Here is a 22,663-nt window from a genome sequence, read left to right as displayed (position 1 = left end):
CAAGTATGAACATTAAGTGACTGCTTCTACCAGTTACCTCGTAGTCTTGTTGTGCATGCTTTTGCACCATATTGCCACAGCAATTCACTGTGTCACAAACGCCATATTGGAGTTTAGTCGTTCGATATTTGATTTATTTCTGGACAGTGGCACTACATACAGTACGAACCATGCGCTCAGCTTTAACAAAGTACGGCAGCTTGTAGCATTTGAAGCCTTCGATTTGCCAGACTGATTACAGTCGGTTTTCTTTCTTGCTTTTGAACGGAACCTCCAAACGTAACTGATACTGGTGCGGAGACTGCCACCGTGCCACGGTAATTGTTGCCATGCCAAGGATTTTGTCAGAGCACGGACGTGCTGTTAAAGCCTCCCTGAATGGACGGAGGGAGGTAGGGCGGGCTCTAACTCGAACCCGCTTTTCTTTGAGCAGAGGCTTCAATCAGGTCGTCTTCGGGTGAGTATATGTGGGTACATAGACGCAGAGTCATTACGTCTGTTCGTAGCTCTTGTAGCGATGTCTGGCCGCGGAAAGGGAGGTAAAGGTTTGGGGAAAGGAGGCGCTAAGCGTCACCGTAAGGTTCTTCGCGATAATATCCAGGGTATCACCAAGCCAGCAATTCGTCGCTTGGCTCGCCGAGGTGGTGTTAAGCGTATTTCTGGTCTGATTTATGAGGAGACGCGCGGTGTGCTGAAAGTCTTCTTGGAGAACGTTATTCGTGATGCCGTCACCTACACCGAGCATGCTAAGAGGAAGACCGTCACTGCCATGGATGTGGTGTACGCTCTGAAGCGTCAGGGTCGCACTCTGTACGGCTTCGGAGGCTAAGCGTCTGCACGGAATCCTAAAGTGAAAAGCAACCCAAAGGCTCTTTTAAGGCTCTTTTCCCATTTGAAAGAGTCTCAGACGTTCCACGCTCAACGACACAGTTGTAACATTGTTGTGCTTGTGTGCTGCTCCTTTCCGAGGCCGTAACCAAATGTTAGCCCTTAGCTGACTGCCAGTAACACCTTGCGCCGTCGAAGGCGACGGGTGACTTTCTATAATAAGACCTGTAGGCTAAGCACTCGAACGGGGAGCTGGGAGTCGCCTATAAACTGGGACACAGACCAATAAATATTACAAATGATGGTGGTTCTATCGTGTATGGAAAAACGACGCTTTCTGAGAGCCGTGTTGAGTACGTAAGGTGCGAAAACATGTCAGAGGAGACCAAGGACAGCGCATGGCTGATATCAGTACGAAGACTGCCGAGAAGAGCTGCTATTGACTTGTCTGGTTTAAATGTATGTCAAATGCGTTAAAATGTGTCCCATTACCTGACTGACCTTAGAGCATTTTATTTCCGAATGTGATAGGTCAGTCGCCTGATATAGTAAACTGGACAGTAAGAACGGAAGACCACTGACTTGGAATGTTTCATTGTAATTATAGTAGACCTAGCTAGTATCTGAGGTAGAAAAAGAAAAACGTTGTCTCAAATGCCTGTTGGATATCATAGCTCGGCGTGCATAAGATGTTTATAGATGTTTTAGATATACATAGTCTAAACCTTCTCGCAGAAAAAAGAAAAATAGCTACAAAAGAAAAAAGGCGCAAACGTGGGAGTCGCTCGGTAAAGTCCTTTGTTTTGATAGACGGCTAACGTTTAGGCATGTGGTGTTCCCGCCAATCGAATTTGAATGTCATCCGAGTGGGAGGAATCTGCCAATGAGATCCAGCGATAACTGGCTGGGCAGAGATCGTGGCAAAAATTTGCATACCTTCTTTATATAGCTCAAGCATGAGGCGTGAGCGTTTTCATTCGTGTCTGTAAAGAAGCGAGCATCATGCCTGAACCAGCCAAGTCTGCTCCCAAGAAGGGATCGAAGAAAGCCGTCACCAAGACGGCCGGTAAGGGCGGTAAGAAGCGTAGAAAGTCCAGGAAGGAGAGCTACGCGATCTACGTGTACAAGGTGTTGAAACAAGTGCATCCTGACACTGGCATCTCTTCAAAGGCTATGGGCATCATGAATTCCTTCGTCAACGATATCTTCGAGCGCATCGCCGGTGAGTCGTCTCGTTTGGCTCACTACAACAAGCGCTCCACCATCACCTCCAGGGAGATCCAGACTGCCGTGCGCCTGCTCTTGCCCGGTGAGCTGGCCAAACACGCCGTGTCCGAGGGCACCAAGGCCGTCACCAAGTACACCAGCTCCAAGTAAAACGACGTGGTGACACGTCCAACCCAAAGGCTCTTTTCAGAGCCACTCACTGTTTCGGATAAGAGGCGAAAACCATCTCCCCCCGGTCCACTTTGTTGGATAAACGGCTTAAACATAAATGTGTGACAGCGCACGTGCTCCGGATCAGATGATTGCTTGCCCTGTGTTCCGTCTAGCACGCCAAGTATCTCTGAAGTACATTTTCCTTTCCTTTTTTGCACATCTTTTCTGGTTGCACATGTGTCCTGTAGTATTGTCCTGTATTTTCTACTTTCCTGCTTATCCATAGGTTGCACTCAGTGCTCATTTCTGCTCTGTATTTTTTGCTTTGTACATTGTACATTTATTTACTATTTTATTGGGTCTTGACACACATGTGTATATATATATGTGTGTGTATGTGTATATATTATAAGGAAAAAGCTTAACGTGGCTTAATGTCCCAAAACAGCGATCAATGATCACCAAATTTGACATTATCAAAAAAGCTTCCGTACTCAAAGGATTTCGGTTTCGATTTTTTTTTACGGGTGGAAATGTTTGACAACAGATGTATGGATATGGGGATTTTAATGCTAGGTGTGAACGTATTTAGAGCTGTCCACTTGGGATCGGATCACCCAAGACAATACCAGGTGTGAACCAATGCCGTTGTGCCTTCCATCTCCTCCTCACTTTCTCACATATAAAAATGTACATATGCACAGACATGCAAACACACACGAGCACACATGCATTACTTCAGATGGAGTTCCAGTATTGTACTCTCTCTCTCACACACACTCGTGGATTTTTTACAGGAGAGGATTGTTTTCTCACATGGAATGGAGTCAGGGGCGGGGTCATAATGTTATAAAGGTGCTGCACATGTCAGCTGACATCCACCTGAGGTTGCAGCCGGGGCAGGTTTGCCAATTCTGCCGCCCCAAAGACGGACCGTAATACCAGCACAATGTGTTACAAGTGTGAAAAATAGATCTGTAAAGCCCATGCTTGCCGACTTGCATACTGTCATACATGTGCTAAATAGAGAAATACACAGCCATGAGTTTGGTGCTCATGCTTCCTAAGATAAGAGTTGAAGAAAGTTATTAGATCTGTCCAAAAGTTCAAGAATGTTATTGCTGTATTTCCTCTCAATAAAATTCACTGACATTTTCATGGTCATCATGCGCTGAATTCTTACGCTATGTGCTATCTGTTGAGCTCAGTTAGTAATTGTTCTGTTCTACATTATACCACAAGGTGGTGCTGTGAGATAGTGCACGTTAGAAAAGAAGGAAAAAGTGACTTGGCTGTTGTTGCGGTTGTTGCTTTGCACCGGATGCCTGGTGGAGGGAGCTTGTGCCTAGTTTCTTTTATTAAAATCTGTAACTACCTACCGGCGTTGTTTTACTTCTAAACACTACACTATCTCTTGCTGAAAAATATACAATCGATTTTCATACCGTTGCAATAACCTTAGCCAATAAATAAAAACAATAAACATAGATTGCAGCAAAATATTATATAATATAATTATATATATAATGTGTGTGTGTGTGATTTGTAGTAAAATAAAGTGGCGTGCAGATAATACATTCAGTCTCTCCGCATTGTGAAGTCCGAAAACACAGTTATCCATCAAGCTGTTGATGAGAGTTTCTTCACGCAAAATAGATTTGGGCCTTACATTTCAATTAAGGGCCTTTATCATACGAGTGTGGCGAAGGTGGATCATTTTTGAACCGAAGGACAAGGGGAATATACAGAATACTAATATCACACAAGGGCTAAGTGTCCCACGCACAGGGGTACGAATATCAGTAGCTACTAGAGTAATCGCGGCAGAGTGGTGTTGTGGTAAGAAGCAGGACTCGCAACCAAAATGTCGTTGATGTGAATCCCACCGGGGCACTCCTGTTGTACCCTTGGGCGAGGTACTTAACCCACGGCTACCTTAGTACATAAAACTGTACGCCGCTCTGTATAAGAGCTTTGCAAGATGACAAGAGTGTATGTCATGTTGCGACCTGATTTCGACCATGGGCAACGCTGAAAGATTGCAAGAACTTTGTCATTGTGCAAGCACAATGAAATTGCAAGTGTGTCAGCCTACAACGTTGCGTTCATATTCAAGTCCTCACTTATATTTTACAAAAAAAAAAAAAAAAAACAAAAATGAAAAAGCAATATAAAATATCGTCAATTAAAAAAAGTTACAGAATCTAAACAAGTACGAAATTTGAAATTTAAACAGTATAACGTATAAAAATACAATTAGCGATAAAATGCAACCAACAAACAAGGGTGCAAAGGCGCCAGCAACATAGGTGCAGTAGAGGTTCGGTGTAAATATTGCACTTATTCCAAGTAGTAAATAAATAATATAAATATAGATATTGCACGTGCTCCAGTGAGGGCAGTACATCAGTCTTGTTAGCCTGATGAGATATTTGAGTTCAGTAGTGTTACAGCTTTTGCGTAGAAACTGCTTTTCAGTCTATTTGTGCGTGTGCGGATTGCTCTGAAGCGCCTGTCTGATGGGAGGAGCTTAAACAGATGGTGTCCAGGGTGTGTAATGTCCTTTATGATGTTCTTAGCCCTCCTCACGCAGCGAGTGCTGTGAAGATGTTCCAGTGATGGCAACTCCATGCCAACAACGTCTTGTGCTGTTTTCAACACGCTGCAGGGCCTTTTTTTTATCAGCTTTGGTGCAGCTGCTGTACCAGGCTGTCATGCAGTTTGTTAGGATGCTCTCTGTGGTGCATCTATAAAAGCTGGCAATCCGCTTTTGGGGGAGGTTCGTGGTTGCCCACCACTGCTGAGGTGTTGTCAGCCCAGGAGAGGTCCTCTGTGGTGGTGACTCCCAAGAACTTGAAGCTGGGGACTATGCGTGGTCTAGGCAGCCAGAAAAAAGAAATAAAAAATAGGTCGTGCTTTATGCCAAAAAAGGTTTGAGAACCCCCGATAACATACGCGGGCACGAAGACAGAGAGACAGATGACGGTAGTGATCAAAATCTCACCCAAGGGCAGCGAAGAGGACACACGGTTTGACGTGTGCTTTAACTGGCACAACAGGAGTACGATTTAAAACTCACGCCCGGTTACGAAAGGACCGGCATTGTCTTTTCGAGCTGCGCATGGGTCTTGCGTGAATGGATAACACGCGATGTCAAAGTGCAGCAAATGTTTTAGCCGCTTAAAGTGTGAAAATCTGCACGAAAAGTAGTGTGAGGGGATATGTCTCCCCGCAAAGCGACTAGGGTTTGGGCAGGTCGCATTAAAATATAGCAGAACTCCGTAACACGAAGGGTTGTGATGCGAGCGGAAAGGCTTTCCGTCATTATTCTGTGCTTTTTCACCTGGTGTACAATTGCATGGTTGATTATTTGACTGATTTTCACGACGAGAAAACACAAGCGGACAAGGTTGTCGGGAGCATCGAATCATTGCCGAAGGGGCTGAGTCTACACGGTTCTCATGTGATGTTTAAGTAAGGCCAACCCGCTGGTTGGGAAGCAGTTCTGAATCGGGCTGTGCTACGTTCTGCCTACGTATTAACCGAGAAATCCAAACGAGAGGATCATGGCTGAAGTCGCACCAGCTCCCGCCGCCGCTGCTGCCGCCGCCCCGGCCAAGGCTCCTAAAAAGAAAGCAGCAAGCAAGCCAAGGAAATCGGGCCCTAGCGTTGGAGAATTGATCGTCAAGGCCGTGTCCGCCTCCAAGGAGAGGAGCGGAGTGTCCCTCGCCGCCCTGAAGAAAGCTCTGGCGGCCGGCGGTTACGATGTGGAGAAGAACAACTCCCGCGTCAAGATGGCACTGAAGAGCCTGGTAATCAAGGGCACCCTGCTGCAGACTAAAGGAACCGGCGCATCTGGCTCTTTCAAGCTCAACAAAAAGCAAGCCGAGGCTGCGAAAAAGAAGCCCGCTAAGAAAGCAGCTCCTAAAGCGAAGAAGCCGGCCGCCAAGAAACCCGCTGCTGCCAAGAAGCCCAAGAAGGCGGCGGCAAAGAAGCCCACCGCGGCCAAGAAGGCAGCGGCAAAGAAGCCCGCCGCCGCGGCCAAGAAGTCACCGAAGAAGGCGAAAAAGCCCGCTGCGCCCAAAAATACCACGAAGAGTCCCAAGAAAGCCAAGAAGCCGGCAGCAGCCAAGAAGGCGACCAAGAGTCCCAAGAAAGCCAAGGCTGCTAAGCCCAAGGTGGCCAAACCCAAGACCACCAAAGCCAAGAAAGCAGCTCCCAAGAAAAAGTGAGAAAGTTCATTTCTCGCACACCAAAGGCTCTTTTAAGAGCCACCCAAACACTTCGTGAAAGCGCAAACACTTTTTGCTTAGCTCGCTTTACTTTGCTTGTATGCCTGCAGTTGCGACTGTGCTGTATACACGTGAATACACGTGCAGCTCCCTTAAAGACACACATTGGCTGCATATGCAGATGTCAAATAGAAATGAGCTCGTTCTTGTTCAGACCTTCGTGCGCAGTAACATGCTCACGCTCTACCTAGCGTCCCAGTAGCAGCAATTATTGAATCGTGTTAATTAGTAGCAGTATGGATTCCACGAGTGGGAAATAAGGTTTATCACTGTACACCACAAGTAATTCACAAACACTTGGGAAATAAACAGTACAGACGAGCAACACAGACTACTTAAAAGGAAAAAACCTAATAACGCATTAAGAATCAAGAACTTTGTCACATGCAACATTATACAAGTTGAAATGTACAACCGCTCCAACTCCATAGACTGTGCAAAGTAGCAGAGATGAAAATAGAATAGATAAAAGGAGAAAAGTGTGTACAATAATGATAAAAAAAAATAGAAAGTAAAAATATGTACAAGAGGAATAAGAATAATAAAAATAAAGTATCGCACCTTTCAAGAGTATGTGTTTAAGATTAGTGTGGTATATTCAATAAGCGAGTGATGTAACTATACATATCTTTATTCATGTCGGCTGTGCGTTTGCATATGAGGAATGGATCAGTGTGGAGGCTGTTGTACGGATACATTTTAGTGACGTTGAATTCTCCACCGGTAACATTGTAAAAGTTGAACGCCCGCGCAAAAGGCCTGTTTAGATTTGATTGGATGAAATCCCATCGAAGCCTTATCCAATGAATGCGTTTCTTGTAACTATAAACTAGGCTCACGAGAGTTGGTTGTATCATTTCTTTTGACGGTTGTCGAGTAAGAGCAGCAAACATGAGTGGAAGAGGTAAAACCGGTGGCAAAGCCAGGGCTAAAGCCAAGACTCGTTCGTCCAGGGCTGGACTCCAGTTCCCGGTCGGTCGCGTTCACAGACTGCTCCGCAAAGGAAACTACGCTGAGCGCGTCGGCGCAGGTGCCCCAGTTTATTTGGCCGCTGTGCTCGAGTATCTTACGGCTGAGATCCTTGAGCTGGCTGGTAATGCTGCTCGGGACAACAAGAAGACCCGTATCATTCCCCGTCACCTGCAGCTTGCAGTGCGTAACGACGAGGAGCTGAACAAGCTTCTGGGCGGTGTCACTATCGCTCAGGGTGGAGTTCTGCCTAACATCCAGGCTGTGCTGCTGCCCAAGAAGACCGAGAAAGCCGTCAAGGGCAAGTAATTGCTGCAGCGACCACCACTGCCCCAATAACCCAAAGGCTCTTTTAAGAGCCACCCACTGGTGTCTTTAAAATGCGCAAAACTGCTCTCTACTCGAGTGTACCTGGGGTCAACGTTAAGGCAGTTGCCACGTATTGAATATATTTCAACGGCATCACGCCCATTTCAGCGACTCCAAAATGTGTATGACTGCGTACATTCATACAAAGTATACTTGATGATCATCCGGGTTGGTCTTGTCTCGTGATCAGGCGGAACTGTAGCGGCATTATCTAGCAACTCGAATGACTCGATAGCTTGTGAAATGTTATCGTGACCTATCCGAGTCTTTTGAGCGGCTCTTTGGTGCGAGACTGGTCTTCGAGTGATTGATTTTCGCCTTCAAAGGGCGGTTACGTTGTAAAGCACATACACACAATGATATAAGGTCTGGCAATACGAGTAGTAGTATATAATACTTCGCTATACTATTGAACGGTTCTCGGAAAGGAACGGAGCCAAAAGAGCTGTTATTCCCATCACTATTGTGATGACAGGGAGAACAGCAAACTTGGAACAAAGGGCTTTGTGCGCGAGAAAGCTTTGCGAGGAGTTTGGGAAAGAAGGCGGGAGCAGAGAGATGTTTGAATTTTAGGCGGCAGAGACGATGAAGAAACGATCCAATGACCACAGACAACGAACTGAGGTGCGGACCAATTACAGCTCCGTATAAGCTCATCCAATCAGCCTTTGACTGCTACGCCTTATAAACATGCGCTGAGCGTGTCACAGCTTACTTTTCTGCCAAGAAACAAGTACTTTGTAGCGATGGCAAGAACCAAGCAAACTGCCCGTAAATCTACTGGTGGCAAAGCCCCCAGGAAACAGCTCGCCACCAAGGCTGCTCGTAAGAGCGCGCCTGCAACAGGCGGTGTGAAGAAGCCTCACCGTTACAGGCCTGGCACAGTGGCTCTGAGAGAAATCCGCCGTTACCAGAAGTCGACCGAGCTTCTGATTCGCAAGCTGCCCTTCCAGCGGCTGGTGAGAGAAATTGCCCAGGATTTCAAGACCGACCTGCGTTTCCAGAGCTCTGCCGTCATGGCTCTGCAGGAAGCCAGCGAGGCCTATCTGGTTGGCTTGTTTGAGGACACCAATTTGTGTGCCATCCACGCCAAGAGGGTGACCATCATGCCCAAGGACATCCAGCTGGCTCGCCGCATCCGAGGAGAGCGCGCTTAAAATGCGCCAGTACAAATACAAAGTAAACCGAATATCCAACGGCTCTTTTAAGAGCCACATAAGAGTGTCTCGGAAACGCAGATCTCTCCATATTTCGTAATTGTGCGGGATTTGTGCTTGAAGCGCTTCGCCCCCTCGCCCTTGTTGTGAAATCACCACGATGTGAGTGCCGCTGTTCGCTTTCCTCGCATGTGAGCACGCTTTAATTACGCCAAATGGCGATCAAAAATTGCACGGGTCTCTAGTCGCATCTAGTGCAAGTCCCTTTTTAAAAGCTTTTGAGTGAATATGACGTGCTGTGCTTTTGCGACGTAACATGACAACTGCTGACGCTGAATTGAGTCCAGACAAAGACTGGGTACCGCTTCCTTTTACTTCCTTTTACTATATCAACGCATCTGTGTTCCAGAGCAGGCGTCGCTGTCCTTGCGCAGGCTCCGTCAAAGGTTTATTTTATTTATCCACATGGAGTCATCTGCTTTGTCGCTCTGAGAGCATTTCTGAATTACAGTTCTCAGCACTCAGCTTTTGGAAGGCACTAAAAGCAGAAAGAGTTTTAACTTATAGTAGCCCATTACAATGAATGACCGTGTATCATGCATGCCTCTCTATTCAAATAATAGGCTTGTGGTGGAAATGTTTTAAGTGTGTACTCCATATGTAAATTATGAGCATTGCCACTTTCACACACCCCCACCCCCATATTTGATTTTAACCAGTTATTGACATAACTGAAGTTATTGATATATTACATTAGCTATTTACTTTATCTTTACTATACATGTGGAGGTCTTCACGTGTAGAAGGAAACCAGACAATCTAATATGTTAGTCTTAAAAAAACAATATGTATTCCATTACACTTTGTATAGTGGAAACTATTGTATGCATTAAGCTTTACTACTGAAAAGTAATATGATGTGATTCTATGTCTAAGTAATGCTGGGGAGTTACCCTAGGTCATAAACATTGCATGTAGGCCGTTGTAAGACATTGCCTTGGGGGGGGGTAATCTTGGGGGCTATTACAGGACAGTGGGTGACCTTGGAGAAGCAACACTGCCTGCAGCATTGGCCCTCCATGGAAGTCCCCCCAGAACCTTTGTGCGCTATGTTGCTGTTCCATAGTAATGCCACCTTCTCCTATTGGTTTACGGTCTTCGCTTATTGTATCTTTTCCCTCTGGATTCACAGTCAGGCTGCCTTCTCCTATTGTTTCGCAGTCACGCTACACGCTTATTGTTGCTTTTTCACAGTCACGCTGCACGCTTAATGTTGCTTTTTCGCAGTTACGCCACTTTTTCCCGTTGTCTCTTTCCCCCCAGCATGCCCCTGTGGTGCATCAGCACATTTCTGTCATCTTTTAAAATATGTATGTCACCTTAATTTTGCATTACTTTTAGGGGTCATACACCTTAAAAATAAGAGCTGATTGCCTGCTTTGGCCGAGACACCTACTGACAAATGATTGCGAACTGCATGTGGATTTACTGCACTTCGTCATAGTTGCCCATCATAGTAGTGCTGAGCCAACGCCTCATTTCTTAGTTCTTCTTTGTCTTGCTCTCGCAGCCCATCTCCTGGGCCGTGTCCAGACTGGGTTTAGTTCTTACATTTTTAAGGTCTTTGTAGCTTATGGCACATAGATATCTGTGTGCCTTCTTACAATCTGCAGCACCGCTGTCTGGCTAACTGAGTTATTTAACCTTTTTTATTATTCAATTATTTTTATTATTCAATTATTCAATATAATTCAGAAATAATGATGATTTTCTAGGCTTATATGCTTAAAAATAAAATGAACTCTGTATTATTTAATTATGTTTAAAAATCATATAGGTGTGGAGTGGAAATAATGGGAAATTTCAGAAGTGTTATGTTTAAAAATAATACACAATTAATGACTATTGAGTTTACGGGACTTTCCAGGTCGGGGTAAATGTAACAGCTTAAAGATTAAATAATGGTGTATTAAATGGAAAATGGGATGATCTTGAAGGAGGAGCCTGGGAGGAGTTGGAAATTGGGGTCTGGGATAGGAGGAGTGAGAAAAGGCATAAAGGATGGATGCAGGCTGAGGGCAGGGCAGAGTGATTGGGGAGTGCTTGTGAATGTATACACACCACATATACACCTGTTGCTCCGTGGACCAACCTGGTTTACTATATGTGATTAATCACCATATGCAATAAACCAAACAACCATGATTATATCACTCTGTGAGGACTTATTATTTTCCGGAAGGCATCAAAATGTGGAGGAAGACCCTCGGCCCATTTGGCCCAGACCAGGGGGATATCCACCACAGGCTACCAATAGAACGTTCAGCATGGTAGAATGTACGTGTAACGGTAGTCTGGACAATAAAGGATTGCGCATGCTGCTGTGTCTGATCCAGCCGTAACAATATTTTGCAGAAAATATGACATGAAGATAAACTGCCGATTAAAAACTGTATTCACTATGTTGTCACATTTGAACCTGTATGGGTTTTCACTTATGTTGTACTGTACTTCACTTGTAAATCTCTTTGGATAAAAGTGTCTGCCAAATGAATAAATGATGGACCGATTAGCACAGTAAATTGCATGGATTCACGATAGTAAAAGATTACTGGATGAAACCTGCTTAGCAAATGACATCTAGCATGACATCTACCTGGGCCAAAATGGGCCAAGCCCAAAATCGCAAAACATTAAGCTTTTAATGGTCTTAATAACAAATCATTGGTCAGGAAAGTAGCAAGAATTATACAAATACACTCCTGAGACCTTCTGTGCCACCTTTTGCTGCAGTGAATAGGGAAATTCACTTATATAGTGTTCTTGTACACAAGGTAAAATAATGATAATGATTAAAATGTTTGATATAAATATCAAACTAAAACGTGTCTGGATGTACAAAATTTTCTAAAAATATCTTCTGGGATGTTTTTATTCTGAAAAGATAAGTCATTATTTGGCGATCTGCCACACCTAACATAGCCAGTCAAAGACCTGATAATGAGCTCATAAGTGGAGCCAGGAGTGATCTACAATATGCAATGTTGTGAGTCCCAAGGAAAATCTGCTCCAAAAAAAGCAAAATAGCATGCAGGGGTTGCTGTCGAAAATCACATAGCTGGTCTTCATCAGGCCAACTGTAGTTATTCTGAAATTTACAAGACCCTAAATGCAGTGAAAATCCCTATTTCTCTATCAGCTATTAAGAGAATAGGTCAACGCTTTGAAACAACAGGTGATGATGCCAGAAAGAAAGGATCTGGAGGGCCCAAAGTCACGTCATGCAGGGATGACCACTTGATGAAATTTACAGTTCTCAAAGACAGGAAAAAACTGTCAGAAGAATTCAAGACCTCGGACAACAAGAACCTTTCGAGAACAACAGGTTTTGTGTCTATAAGATGTGTTAAAAAGCCATTGCTGTCTGAGAAAAACATCAAAAACAGTTTTTGGTAGAATATGGAAAGTTTGATTCAGAGTGGTTCAGCAGAGTTGTGTGGAGTGATGAATCATGGTTTGAGTTGTATATGGTGAGGCGTCTTCAAAGACCTGCTGCAAAATACAATATATGTATCTCTACCACAGTGTAATGGTGTGGGGAACCTTTTCAGCTGCTGGTACTGGTGAACCGCTTCACTGTGAAAAATCAATTAATGCTTTGGAGTACAGGAGAAAGACTTGCTTGTTTTCTTGCTTGCTGAGGAACAATCAGACATTATTTTTCAACAAGACAATGCTCCTGCCCACACTGCAAAGACCACCAAGAAGTGGCTTGAGAACAAGTCCATCACGCTCATGTTTTGGCCCGGCCACAGTCCAGATTTGAACCCTATAGTGAATATTTGGTCTCACATTAAACAAAAACTAGCCGGGAAATGTTTTTCAACTACTCATCAACTGTTTGAAGCCATCAATGCTGAGTGGAACAATATTGACTCTTCCTTCTGTAAAACGCTGTCTGCAAGTTTACCCTCAAGGCTTCAACATTTAAGGAAATCACAGGGGAAAGCTATCCCATACCAAGTTACTTTATCTAGTCTACTTTATCTAATTCTTGCTAGTTTTCTAAAAAGTCGTTTGTTATTAAGACCACTAAAAGCTTAATATTTTGCCATTCTGGGCTTGGCCCATTTTTTTTTTTTTTTTTGCCCGGGAGTGTATCTATACAGCCGCATGCGGCGATTACGGGGTCCAAGCAGATCAGCCGAAAATTGAATGGGTGATGGCTGCCGTTATTACTTGTCCTTGAAGACTTTATCAGGACGTTTGAGCAAGATGCAGCATACAAAATATTAACTTAGGTAGGGAATTGGTTTCGGAGGTATGGCCATTTCTTTGCTATAGTGCCACCCATTCATGGATTTACAACAAACTTGATCACCTTAAGCCGTAGTACCCATGTGTTTCAATTCAATTCATTTTTATTTGTATAGCGCTTTTTACAACACAAGTTGTCACAAAGAGGGGGAGCCCATCTGCTTCTGGCCGGCACTGGCCAGATAGAGTTAATGACAAGTTATACAATGTACTTTAAGACATTTAAGATTGATCTGTTATTGTTCCTGTGCAGATAAAAGCCCTCCCCAACTAATTTAAACAACCACCGCATTATAGCCCTTCACATCAGAAATAATGAAGTGCTTTGAGAGGATGATGAAGGACTACATCTGCTCCTCTCTGCCATGCACTCTGGACCCCCTCAATTCGCCTACCGCCCCAAACGCTCCACTGATGAAACAGTCACTCACGTACTGCACACCGCCTTATCCCACCTCAGCATCGGCAGAGGGAACTATGTTAGAATGCTATTCATTGACTAAAGTTCAGCTTTTAACACTATAGTCTCCCCTCTACTGGTCAGTAAGCTGCTGGACCTTGGACTGCATAGCTCTCTGTGCAAATAGATCCTAAATTTCCTGACTGGTAGACCACAGGTGGTTAGGGCGGGCAGCCTCACTTCCACCTCCCTCACCTTCAACACCGATGCTCCTCAGGGTTGTGTCCTCAGTCCCCTGCTGTGTTCTTTGTACACACATGACTGTGTGGCAAAGAGTAGCTTCAACACCATCATAAAGCTTGCGGACGATACTGTGGTGGTGGGCCAGATCACCAACAGCAACGAGAAGGCCTCCCTGGAGGAGGTGGAGGACCTGACAAAATGGTGCCAGGTCAACTGCCTCTCCCCTAATGTCAGAAAAACAAAGGAGATGGTAGTTGACTTCTGCAAGACGCGACAGAGGAGCTACACCCCACTGTCCATCAATGGTGCCCCAGTGGAGAGGGTGAGCAGCTTCAGATACTTGACATGACATGGTCCGCTCACACTACCACCCTGGTGAAAAAGGCACGGCAGCACCTCTATCACCTCAGACTGTTGAAGAATTCAGAGTGCCAAAACAAATTTTAAAAACCTTCTACTCTGGTGCCATTGAGAGCATTCTGGGAGGGCGCATCACTACCTGGTATGGGAACTGCTCTTCACAGGACCATAAGGCCCTGTAGAGGGTGGTGTGACTAGCTGAGCGCACCGCAGGGACTGTTCCAACTCCCCTCCAGGACTTGTATACCAGGCGGTGCAGCACCAGAATCAGTAGGATTATGAAGGACCCCCATCACCCAAACCAAGGACTCTTTCAGTGGCTGTGGTCAGGCAGATGCCTCCGCAACTAGCTCTCTTTATAGTATGTCTTCCTTAGTTATGTTCTTTATATTTTCCTTCTATTGTGAGTTTTGCAGTCTACCCTGCTACTGACTATCATTTCACTGCTTAGTGTACAAACAGGTAAATAAAACAAAAATAAACAAAAATAAAATAAAAAAACAGGGAATAAGGCCCACGCTAAGGTGTCCAATTAAGACCTTCCACATCTTTGTTAACTTTTGGTATGTTTATAGCTGCCTTCTTAATTTCTTACATCAATATCAGTTATGCATGGTCTGTTGTGGGAAGTGAAGGTTGTTTGGGGTGGTGGGTCCTCGTTGTGTACTTCTATACTAAGTCCTTGTTCTCTCTGTATAATATTTGTGTGGAAAAAATCATAGAAAATGTATGTTAATCAAAAGAACACTTTTAACGTCTCATCGGCTGGCAACCAAGCAATACAGCCCATGGAAATGGGTTTTACATGATACTAGCTAAATCTCTGGCCCCCTTATCAACTGAATTTCATTAAGGCAAACAGAGCATAAATGAAATGGTACACTAGTCCAACCCAGAGAAGTATGAGCAATAACGGACTGCTTCTCCCAGTTACCTCATAGTCTTGTTGTGCATGATTTGTTGCCACAGCAACTGACTGCATTTTAATTACTTCATATTGGAGTTTAGTCGTTTGATATTGTGACACAACAAGGGGAGAGGAGATGTAAGGCCAGTGCTTCCCCCACTAGTGGCTCCACCCCTTCCCCACCTCACATTATGTCCAGTGGACACACCTGGCAGGCATTTGGGTTCATCAGCCCCTACTAAGAGGGAGCCGGCTCCGCTGTGCCAGGTGTGGGAGTGAGGAGGTTTGCTGTTGTGGCCAGTGGAAGCATCACATATAGTAGAAACAAAATTAGGCTATGGCCTTGTTTTGAAAGGGACCTGGATTGTGTTTCCAAGTATGAACATTAAGTGACTGCTTCTACCAGTTACCTCGTAGTCTTGTTGTGCATGCTTTTGCACCATATTGCCACAGCAATTCACTGTGTCACAAACGCCATATTGGAGTTTAGTCGTTCGATATTTGATTTATTTCTGGACAGTGGCACTACATACAGTACGAACCATCCGCTCAGCTTTAACAAAGTACGACAGCTTGTAGCATTTGAAGCCTTCGATTTGCCAGACTGATTACAGTCGGTTTTCTTTCTTGCTTTTGAACGGAACCTCCAAACGTAACTGATACTGGTTCGGAGACTGCCACAGTGCCACGGTAATTGTTGCCATGCTAAGGAATTTGTCGGAGCACGGACGTGCTGTTAAAGCCTCCTTGAATGGACGGAGAGAGGTAGGGCGGGCCCGAACTCAAACCCGCTTTTCTTTGAGCAGAGGCTTCAATCAGGTCGTCTTCGGGTGAGTATATGTGGGTACATAGACGCCGAGCCATTACGTCTGTTTGTAGCTCTTGCAACAAGAAATATGTCTGGCCGCGGAAAGGGAGGTAAAGGTTTGGGGAAAGGAGGCGCTAAGCGTCACCGTAAGGTTCTTCGCGATAATATCCAGGGTATTACCAAGCCAGCAATTCGTCGCTTGGCTCGCCGAGGTGGTGTTAAGCGCATCTCTGGTCTGATTTATGAGGAGACGCGCGGTGTGCTGAAAGTCTTCTTGGAGAACGTTATTCGTGATGCCGTCACCTACACCGAACATGCTAAGAGAAAGACCGTCACTGCCATGGATGTGGTGTACGCTCTGAAGCGTCAGGGTCGCACTCTGTACGGCTTCGGAGGCTAAGCGTCTGCACGGAATCCTAAAGTGAAAAGCAACCCAAAGGCTCTTTTAAGAGCCGCCCACTTTTCCCATTTGAAAGAGTCAGACGTTCCACGCTCAACGACACAGTTGTAACATTGTTGTGCTTGTGTGCTGCTCCTTTCCGAGGCCGTAACCAAACTTTAGACCTGTAGGGCAAGCACTCGAACGGGGAGCTGGGAGTCACCCATAAACAAATTGATCATTAATAATCAAGGTGGCTCTATCGTGCATGAAAAGACGTGTATGGAAAAACGACACTTTCTGAGAACCAAACTTGTGTTGAGTACATAAGGTGCGAAAACATGTCAGAGGAGACCAAGGACAGCGCATGGCTGATATCAGTACGAAGACTGCCGAGAAGAGCTGCTATTGACTCGTCTGGTTTAAATGTTAAAAATGTGTCCCATTGCCTGACTGGCCTTAGAGCTTTTTATTTCGGAATGTGACAGGTCAGTCGCCTGATAGTAAACTGGACAGTAACAACGAAAGACCACTGACTTGGAATAAGTTTCATTGTAATTACAGAAGAGCTAACTCTTGTATCTGAGGTAGAAAAAGAAAAAAACGTCGAGTCTCAAATGCCTGTTGGATATCATAGTTCGGCATGCATAAGATGTTTATACACTTTTCTTTTACATGTTACAGATTTATGTTTTTTGATGTCTTATTAATGTATGTGACGCAGGTTTTTTATTGGTTTTTCAGATTGTCTTGAAAGTATTTCCTGAGTAATGTCACCTACATAGTCTAAACCTTCTCGCAGAAAAAGAAAGATAAAAATAATAATAGCTACAAAAGAAAAAAAGCGCAAACGAGGGAGTCGCGCGGTAGAAGTCCTTTGTTTCGATAGACGGCTAACGTTTAGGCATGTGGTGTTCCCGCCCAAGGAAGCCAATCGAATTTGAATGTCATCCGATTCAGAGGAATCTGCCAATGAGATCCAGCGGTAACTGGCTGGGCAGAGATCGTGGCAAAAATTTGCATACCTTCTTTATATAGCTCAAGCATGAGGCGTGAGCGTTTTCATTCGTGTCTGCAAAGAAGCGAGCATCATGCCTGAACCAGCCAAGTCTGCGCCCAAAAAAGGATCGAAGAAAGCCGTCACCAAGACGGCCGGTAAGGGCGGTAAGAAGCGTAGAAAGTCCAGGAAGGAGAGCTACGCGATCTACGTGTACAAGGTGTTGAAACAAGTGCATCCTGACACCGGCATCTCTTCAAAGGCTATGGGCATCATGAATTCCTTCGTCAACGATATCTTCGAGCGCATCGCCGGTGAGTCGTCTCGTTTGGCTCACTACAACAAGCGCTCCACCATCACCTCCAGGGAGATCCAGACTGCCGTGCGCCTGCTCTTGCCCGGTGAGCTGGCCAAACACGCCGTGTCCGAGGGCACCAAGGCCGTCACCAAGTACACCAGCTCCAAGTAAAACGACGTGGTGACACGTCCAACCCAAAGGCTCTTTTCAGAGCCACTCACTGTTTCGGATAAAAGGCGAAAACCACCCCCCGGTCCGCTTTGTTGGATAAACGGCTTAAACATAAATGTGTGACAGCGCACGTGCTCCGGATCAGATGATTGCTTGCCCTGTGTTCCGTCTAGCACGCCAAGTATCTCTGAAGTACATTTTCCTTTCCTTTTTTGCACATCTTTTCTGGTTGCACATGTGTCCTGTAGTATTGTCCTGTATTTTCTACTTTCCTGCTTATCCATAGGTTGCACTCAGTGCTCATTTCTGCTCTGTATTTTTTGCTTTGTACATTGTACATTTATTTACTATTTTATTGGGTCTTGACATGTGTGTATGTATATATTATAGTTGTTGTTACTAGTTGCCCTTTAGGCTGTAATTGTAAAAATCTGATAGTACTGCGTCCTCAAACAGACCTTGCTCTCAGCTGAGAACTGTCTCATTGTGGAACTGTACACATCCGGTCCCCGTACTGTCGCTGTACCTACTGTATGCACTTTTGTAAGTCGCTTTGGATAAAAGCGTCTGCTATATAAATAAATGTAAATGTATTATAAGGAAAAAGCTTAACGTGGCTTAATGTCCCAAAACAGCGATCAATGATCACCAAATTTGACATCTATCAAAAAAGCTTCCGTACTCAAAGGATTTCGGTTTTGGTTTTTTTTTCGGGTGGAAATGTTTGACAACAGATGTATGGATATGGGGATTTTAATGCCAGGTGTGAACGTATTTAGAGCTGTCCACTTGGGATCGGATCACCCAAGACAATACCAGATGTGAACCAATGCCGTTGTGCCTTCCATCTCCTCCTCACTTTCTCACATATAAAAATGTACATATGCACAGACATGCAAACACACACGAGCACATGTGCATTGTTTCAGATGGAGTTCCAGTATTGTACTCTCTCTCTCACACACACTCGTGGATTTTTTACAGGAGAGGATTGTTTTCTCACATGGAATGGAGTCAGGGGCGGGGTCATAATGTTATAAAGGTGCGCACTAAAACTCACGCTGTACCACGAGTGGGAAATAAGATTTGTCACTGTACACCACAAGTACCGCATATGCACAAACACTTGGGGAATAGCCAGTGCAGACGAGCAACACAGGCTACTTAAAAAGAACAAAACGAATTGAAAAGACGCATATTCAATAAGCGAGAGCAACTGTATACATATCTGTATACATGTCGTATATGTAGTGATACATTTCAGCGACATGTTGAATTCTCCAAAGGTAACATTGTAAAACTTGATCGCCCGCGCAAAGGGTCTGTTCCGATTTGATTGGATGAAATCCCATCGAAGCCTTATCCAATGAATGCGTTTCTTGTAGCTATAAACTAGGCTCGCGAGGGTTGGTTGTATCATTTCTTTTGACAGTTGTCGAGTAAGAGCAGCAAACATGAGTGGAAGAGGTAAAACCGGTGGCAAAGCCAGGGCTAAGGCCAAGACTCGTTCATCCAGGGCTGGACTCCAGTTCCCAGTCGGTCGCGTTCACAGACTGCTCCGCAAAGGAAACTACGCTGAGCGCGTCGGCGCTGGTGCCCCGGTCTATTTGGCCGCCGTGCTTGAGTATCTTACGGCTGAGATCCTTGAGCTAGCTGGCAATGCTGCTCGGGACAACAAGAAGACCCGTATCATTCCCCGTCACCTGCAGCTTGCAGTGCGTAACGACGAGGAGCTGAATAAGCTCCTGGGTGGTGTCACTATCGCTCAGGGCGGAGTTCTGCCTAACATCCAGGCTGTGCTGCTGCCCAAGAAGACCGAGAAAGCCGTCAAGGGCAAGTAATTGCTGCAGCGACCACCACTGCCCCAATAACCCAAAGGCTCTTTTAAGAGCCACCCACTGGTGTCTTTAAATGCGCAAAACTGCTCTCTTTTCGAGAATGTATTTCACAGGCATCATGCAGTTTTCAATGACTTTCCAACAGCTGCAACATAAATGAGGTGGATACAGTTCATAAAGTGCTTGATCATCTTGTCTAGTGACCCCCCCCCCCTTCTCTCGGTTGCGGCATTGTTATCAAGCAACTGAAATGACTCGTTAGCTTGTGAAAAAGCACTTGGCACTGGTGAGAACGTTACAGGGAAGAGAATGGTAAACTTGGAGTGTTTAAACGGAACAAAGGGCTTTGTGCATGCCGTGAGGAAGGTTTGCGGGAAGATTGGGGAAAGAAGGCGGGAGCAGACAGATGTTTGAATTTTAGGCGGCAGAGACGATCAAGAAACGACTCAATGGCCACAGACAACCAAGTGACGTCCGGACCAATGAGCGCTCCATATAAGCTCATCCAATCAGCCTTTGACTGCTACGCCTTATAAACATGTGCTGAGGGTGCCGGAGTTTATTTTTCTGCCAAGAAACGAGTACCTTATTGCAATGGCTAGAACCAAGCAAACTGCCCGTAAATCTACTGGTGGCAAAGCCCCCAGGAAGCAGCTCGCCACCAAGGCTGCTCGTAAGAGCGCGCCTGCCACAGGCGGTGTGAAGAAGCCTCACCGTTACAGGCCTGGCACAGTGGCTCTGAGAGAAATCCGCCGTTACCAGAAGTCGACCGAGCTTCTGATTCGCAAGCTGCCCTTCCAGCGGCTGGTGAGAGAAATTGCCCAGGATTTCAAGACCGACCTGCGTTTCCAGAGCTCTGCCGTCATGGCTCTGCAGGAAGCCAGCGAGGCCTATCTGGTTGGCTTGTTTGAGGACACCAATCTGTGTGCCATCCACGCCAAGAGGGTGACCATCATGCCCAAGGACATCCAGCTGGCCCGCCGCATCCGAGGAGAGCGCGCTTAAAATGCGTCAGTACACTGTCTAAACCGAATATCCAACGGCTCTTTTAAGAGCCACATAAGTGTGTCTTAGAAACGCAGATCTCTCCATATTTCGTGTGCTGGGTTTGTGTGCTTGAAGCGCTTCGCCCCCTCGCCCCTGCTGTGAAATCACCACGATGTGAGTGCCACTATTCGCTTTCCTCGCATGTAAGCACGCTTTAATGAAATCGCGATCAAAAATATTGCACGGGTCGCATCTAGTGCAAGTCCCTTTTAATAAAAAAAAAAAGCTTTGGAGTGAGTATGACGTGCTGCTGTGCTTTTGCGACATAACATGACAACAGCCAACGCTGAATTGAGTCCAGACAAAGACTGTATACATTTTCGAGATTGCTGTTGGATGAATTAATGAAAACGGTAATGTAGCTTAGAACCATTTTCTGATAAGGTGAAAAAGAATTGCCTACCTTTTTGCCTTCTAAGGTAACACAACCTACTTGCAGCAGTATTTCCCGATAGGGTAGCAAAGATCGATAGATATGAAGTATTGATCTACGCTACCCTAGGACATTTCGATAAAGTAGGACAAACCGACAGAACATCGGCCCTGCCTCCATCTTGTATGCAAGAATTGGAATATTCAAAGGTAAGTCCTCACGGCTGAAACTCACCTCTGTACCCGCCCTGTAACAAATCAAGCACATTCCAGATGCGGCCGGCGAACGGCGCCAGCGTGTTTTCCCTGTCAGAAAACAATTCACATTAAAACGAGTATAATGAAGAAAGTGTGGTGCCTTCACCACTCCCCGCCTCTACCGGTCAGGCTGGAGGATCCTTTCCGTTCTTGTGCCTTCAACATGCTGTATCAGATACAGAAATAACAATCTCCAAAACTAATACAAACTATACCTCAAAGTCTGATGTAAGTAGGTTTATTGTATATGGATCAGAAATCACATACAGTAAAACGGGCTGGTCCACGTGGAGCAAAGCAGTTACACTCTCTCTCGAGACCCAGGTCTGAAATAGCACCCTAAATCCTCTTTCTTTTATACATTTTCCTAACCCTTCTCATCGCTGAGCTCACCTGCCAGCTCCCACTCTCAGGGTCCACCCTCTTTTATCTCTTTTTCGATTTAATCACATTTTAACACAAATATTTATTTATTTCTCTCGATTATTCTAAAATTTTCTTGGGATTTTCTTCCAATATTTTCACGCCAAGCCAAGCTATATTTTTTAAAATAGATGGCGCCCTCCCAGAATTTAGGTTGGCAACCACACAGGCCTCTGGGGTCCCTTACACCTGTCCTGCAATAACCTTAAGCATGCATAGTGAACTTAATACAACCTTTGGCAGTGAGCTCATGCTAATACACAGTGTTGCTAGGAAAACATAATTTTTCCTACACAAAAGCGTTAAACCCGCAAACGGATGCTGGCGCCTGAGGTGACAGGCTAACATTAGCTTGCAAGCTAGCGAACTAGCTACATAATTTTACCTCAGAATACGACGATTTAATAAAAAAAATAAATATATTCCAGAGCTTCACAATAGAACACAACTAACACGGTGCACGACAGGATATTTGTACATACATTATATATCATATATATCTAAGGTAAAAACATAACATAACATAACATTGCAGATTCAACACAACCAGAATGAATCAAAGAAAGGAGGTGATTTTGTGAAAATAATAATATATTTAATCCCGTTACACAAACACCAGTGAATTTGTTATCACCTTCAGTTTATAAAGTGCATAAATTGGAATATAAACTTCACCTCATTGTCTCGACTTGCACTCTGACCTGACCAATCAAATGGTCAATGGCTTTTTTCTTTACTGTGGGGACCTGAGCTGAAGGAAGATTTTTTTTTTTAATTTAGACACTTTCTTCCAGTGCTACAATATAGCTTCCAAATGTCCACTTTTCACTGTCTTTATCTCATCGAGAGA

General features: G+C 44.9%; 7 protein-coding genes across 8 annotated transcripts; all 7 read left to right on the top strand.

Moving 5' to 3' along the window:
• The first annotated feature begins 1,830 nt into the window (after positions 1–1,830).
• Positions 1,831–2,282, top strand: LOC118783626 (histone H2B). The gene has a single exon (XM_036537578.1). It carries the CDS (start codon positions 1,831–1,833, stop codon positions 2,203–2,205), a length of 375 nt encoding a protein of 124 aa, XP_036393471.1. The 3' UTR covers positions 2,206–2,282.
• A 3,492-nt stretch (positions 2,283–5,774) lies between these two features.
• On the top strand, positions 5,775–6,440 carry LOC118783622 (histone H1-like). Of its 2 annotated transcripts, XM_036537575.1 has the most exons (2): positions 5,775–6,209; positions 6,255–6,440. In XM_036537575.1, the coding sequence occupies exons 1-2, from the start codon at positions 5,775–5,777 to the stop codon at positions 6,438–6,440; spliced, it is 621 nt and encodes a 206-aa protein (XP_036393468.1). The 2 variants fall into 2 exon arrangements, with proteins under 2 accessions (XP_036393468.1, XP_036393467.1); XM_036537574.1 differs by having other exon boundaries at positions 5,775–6,440.
• A 951-nt stretch (positions 6,441–7,391) lies between these two features.
• Positions 7,392–7,778, top strand: LOC118783625 (histone H2A-like). Its single transcript, XM_036537577.1, has one exon. The coding sequence runs from the start codon at positions 7,392–7,394 to the stop codon at positions 7,776–7,778; it is 387 nt and encodes a 128-aa protein (XP_036393470.1).
• Positions 7,779–16,118: 8,340 nt separating this feature from the next.
• LOC118783627 (histone H4) lies at positions 16,119–16,430 on the top strand. The gene has a single exon (XM_036537579.1). It carries the CDS (start codon positions 16,119–16,121, stop codon positions 16,428–16,430), a length of 312 nt encoding a protein of 103 aa, XP_036393472.1.
• Positions 16,431–17,500: 1,070 nt separating this feature from the next.
• LOC118782931 (histone H2B) lies at positions 17,501–17,885 on the top strand. The gene has a single exon (XM_036536556.1). It carries the CDS (start codon positions 17,501–17,503, stop codon positions 17,873–17,875), a length of 375 nt encoding a protein of 124 aa, XP_036392449.1. The 3' UTR covers positions 17,876–17,885.
• A 1,444-nt stretch (positions 17,886–19,329) lies between these two features.
• LOC118783215 (histone H2A-like) lies at positions 19,330–19,716 on the top strand. Its single transcript, XM_036536971.1, has one exon. It carries the CDS (start codon positions 19,330–19,332, stop codon positions 19,714–19,716), a length of 387 nt encoding a protein of 128 aa, XP_036392864.1.
• A 579-nt stretch (positions 19,717–20,295) lies between these two features.
• On the top strand, positions 20,296–20,718 carry LOC118783216 (histone H3). Its single transcript, XM_036536972.1, has one exon. It carries the CDS (start codon positions 20,308–20,310, stop codon positions 20,716–20,718), a length of 411 nt encoding a protein of 136 aa, XP_036392865.1. The 5' UTR covers positions 20,296–20,307.
• Positions 20,719–22,663: the final 1,945 nt, after the last annotated feature.

This window comes from Megalops cyprinoides, chromosome 9 (assembly GCF_013368585.1).
Source record: "Megalops cyprinoides isolate fMegCyp1 chromosome 9, fMegCyp1.pri, whole genome shotgun sequence".
In the NCBI taxonomy this organism is placed as follows: domain Eukaryota; kingdom Metazoa; phylum Chordata; class Actinopteri; order Elopiformes; family Megalopidae; genus Megalops; species Megalops cyprinoides.
The sequence above is the reverse complement of the archived record's forward strand: the minus strand, read 5'-3'. Positions and strand labels throughout refer to the sequence as shown.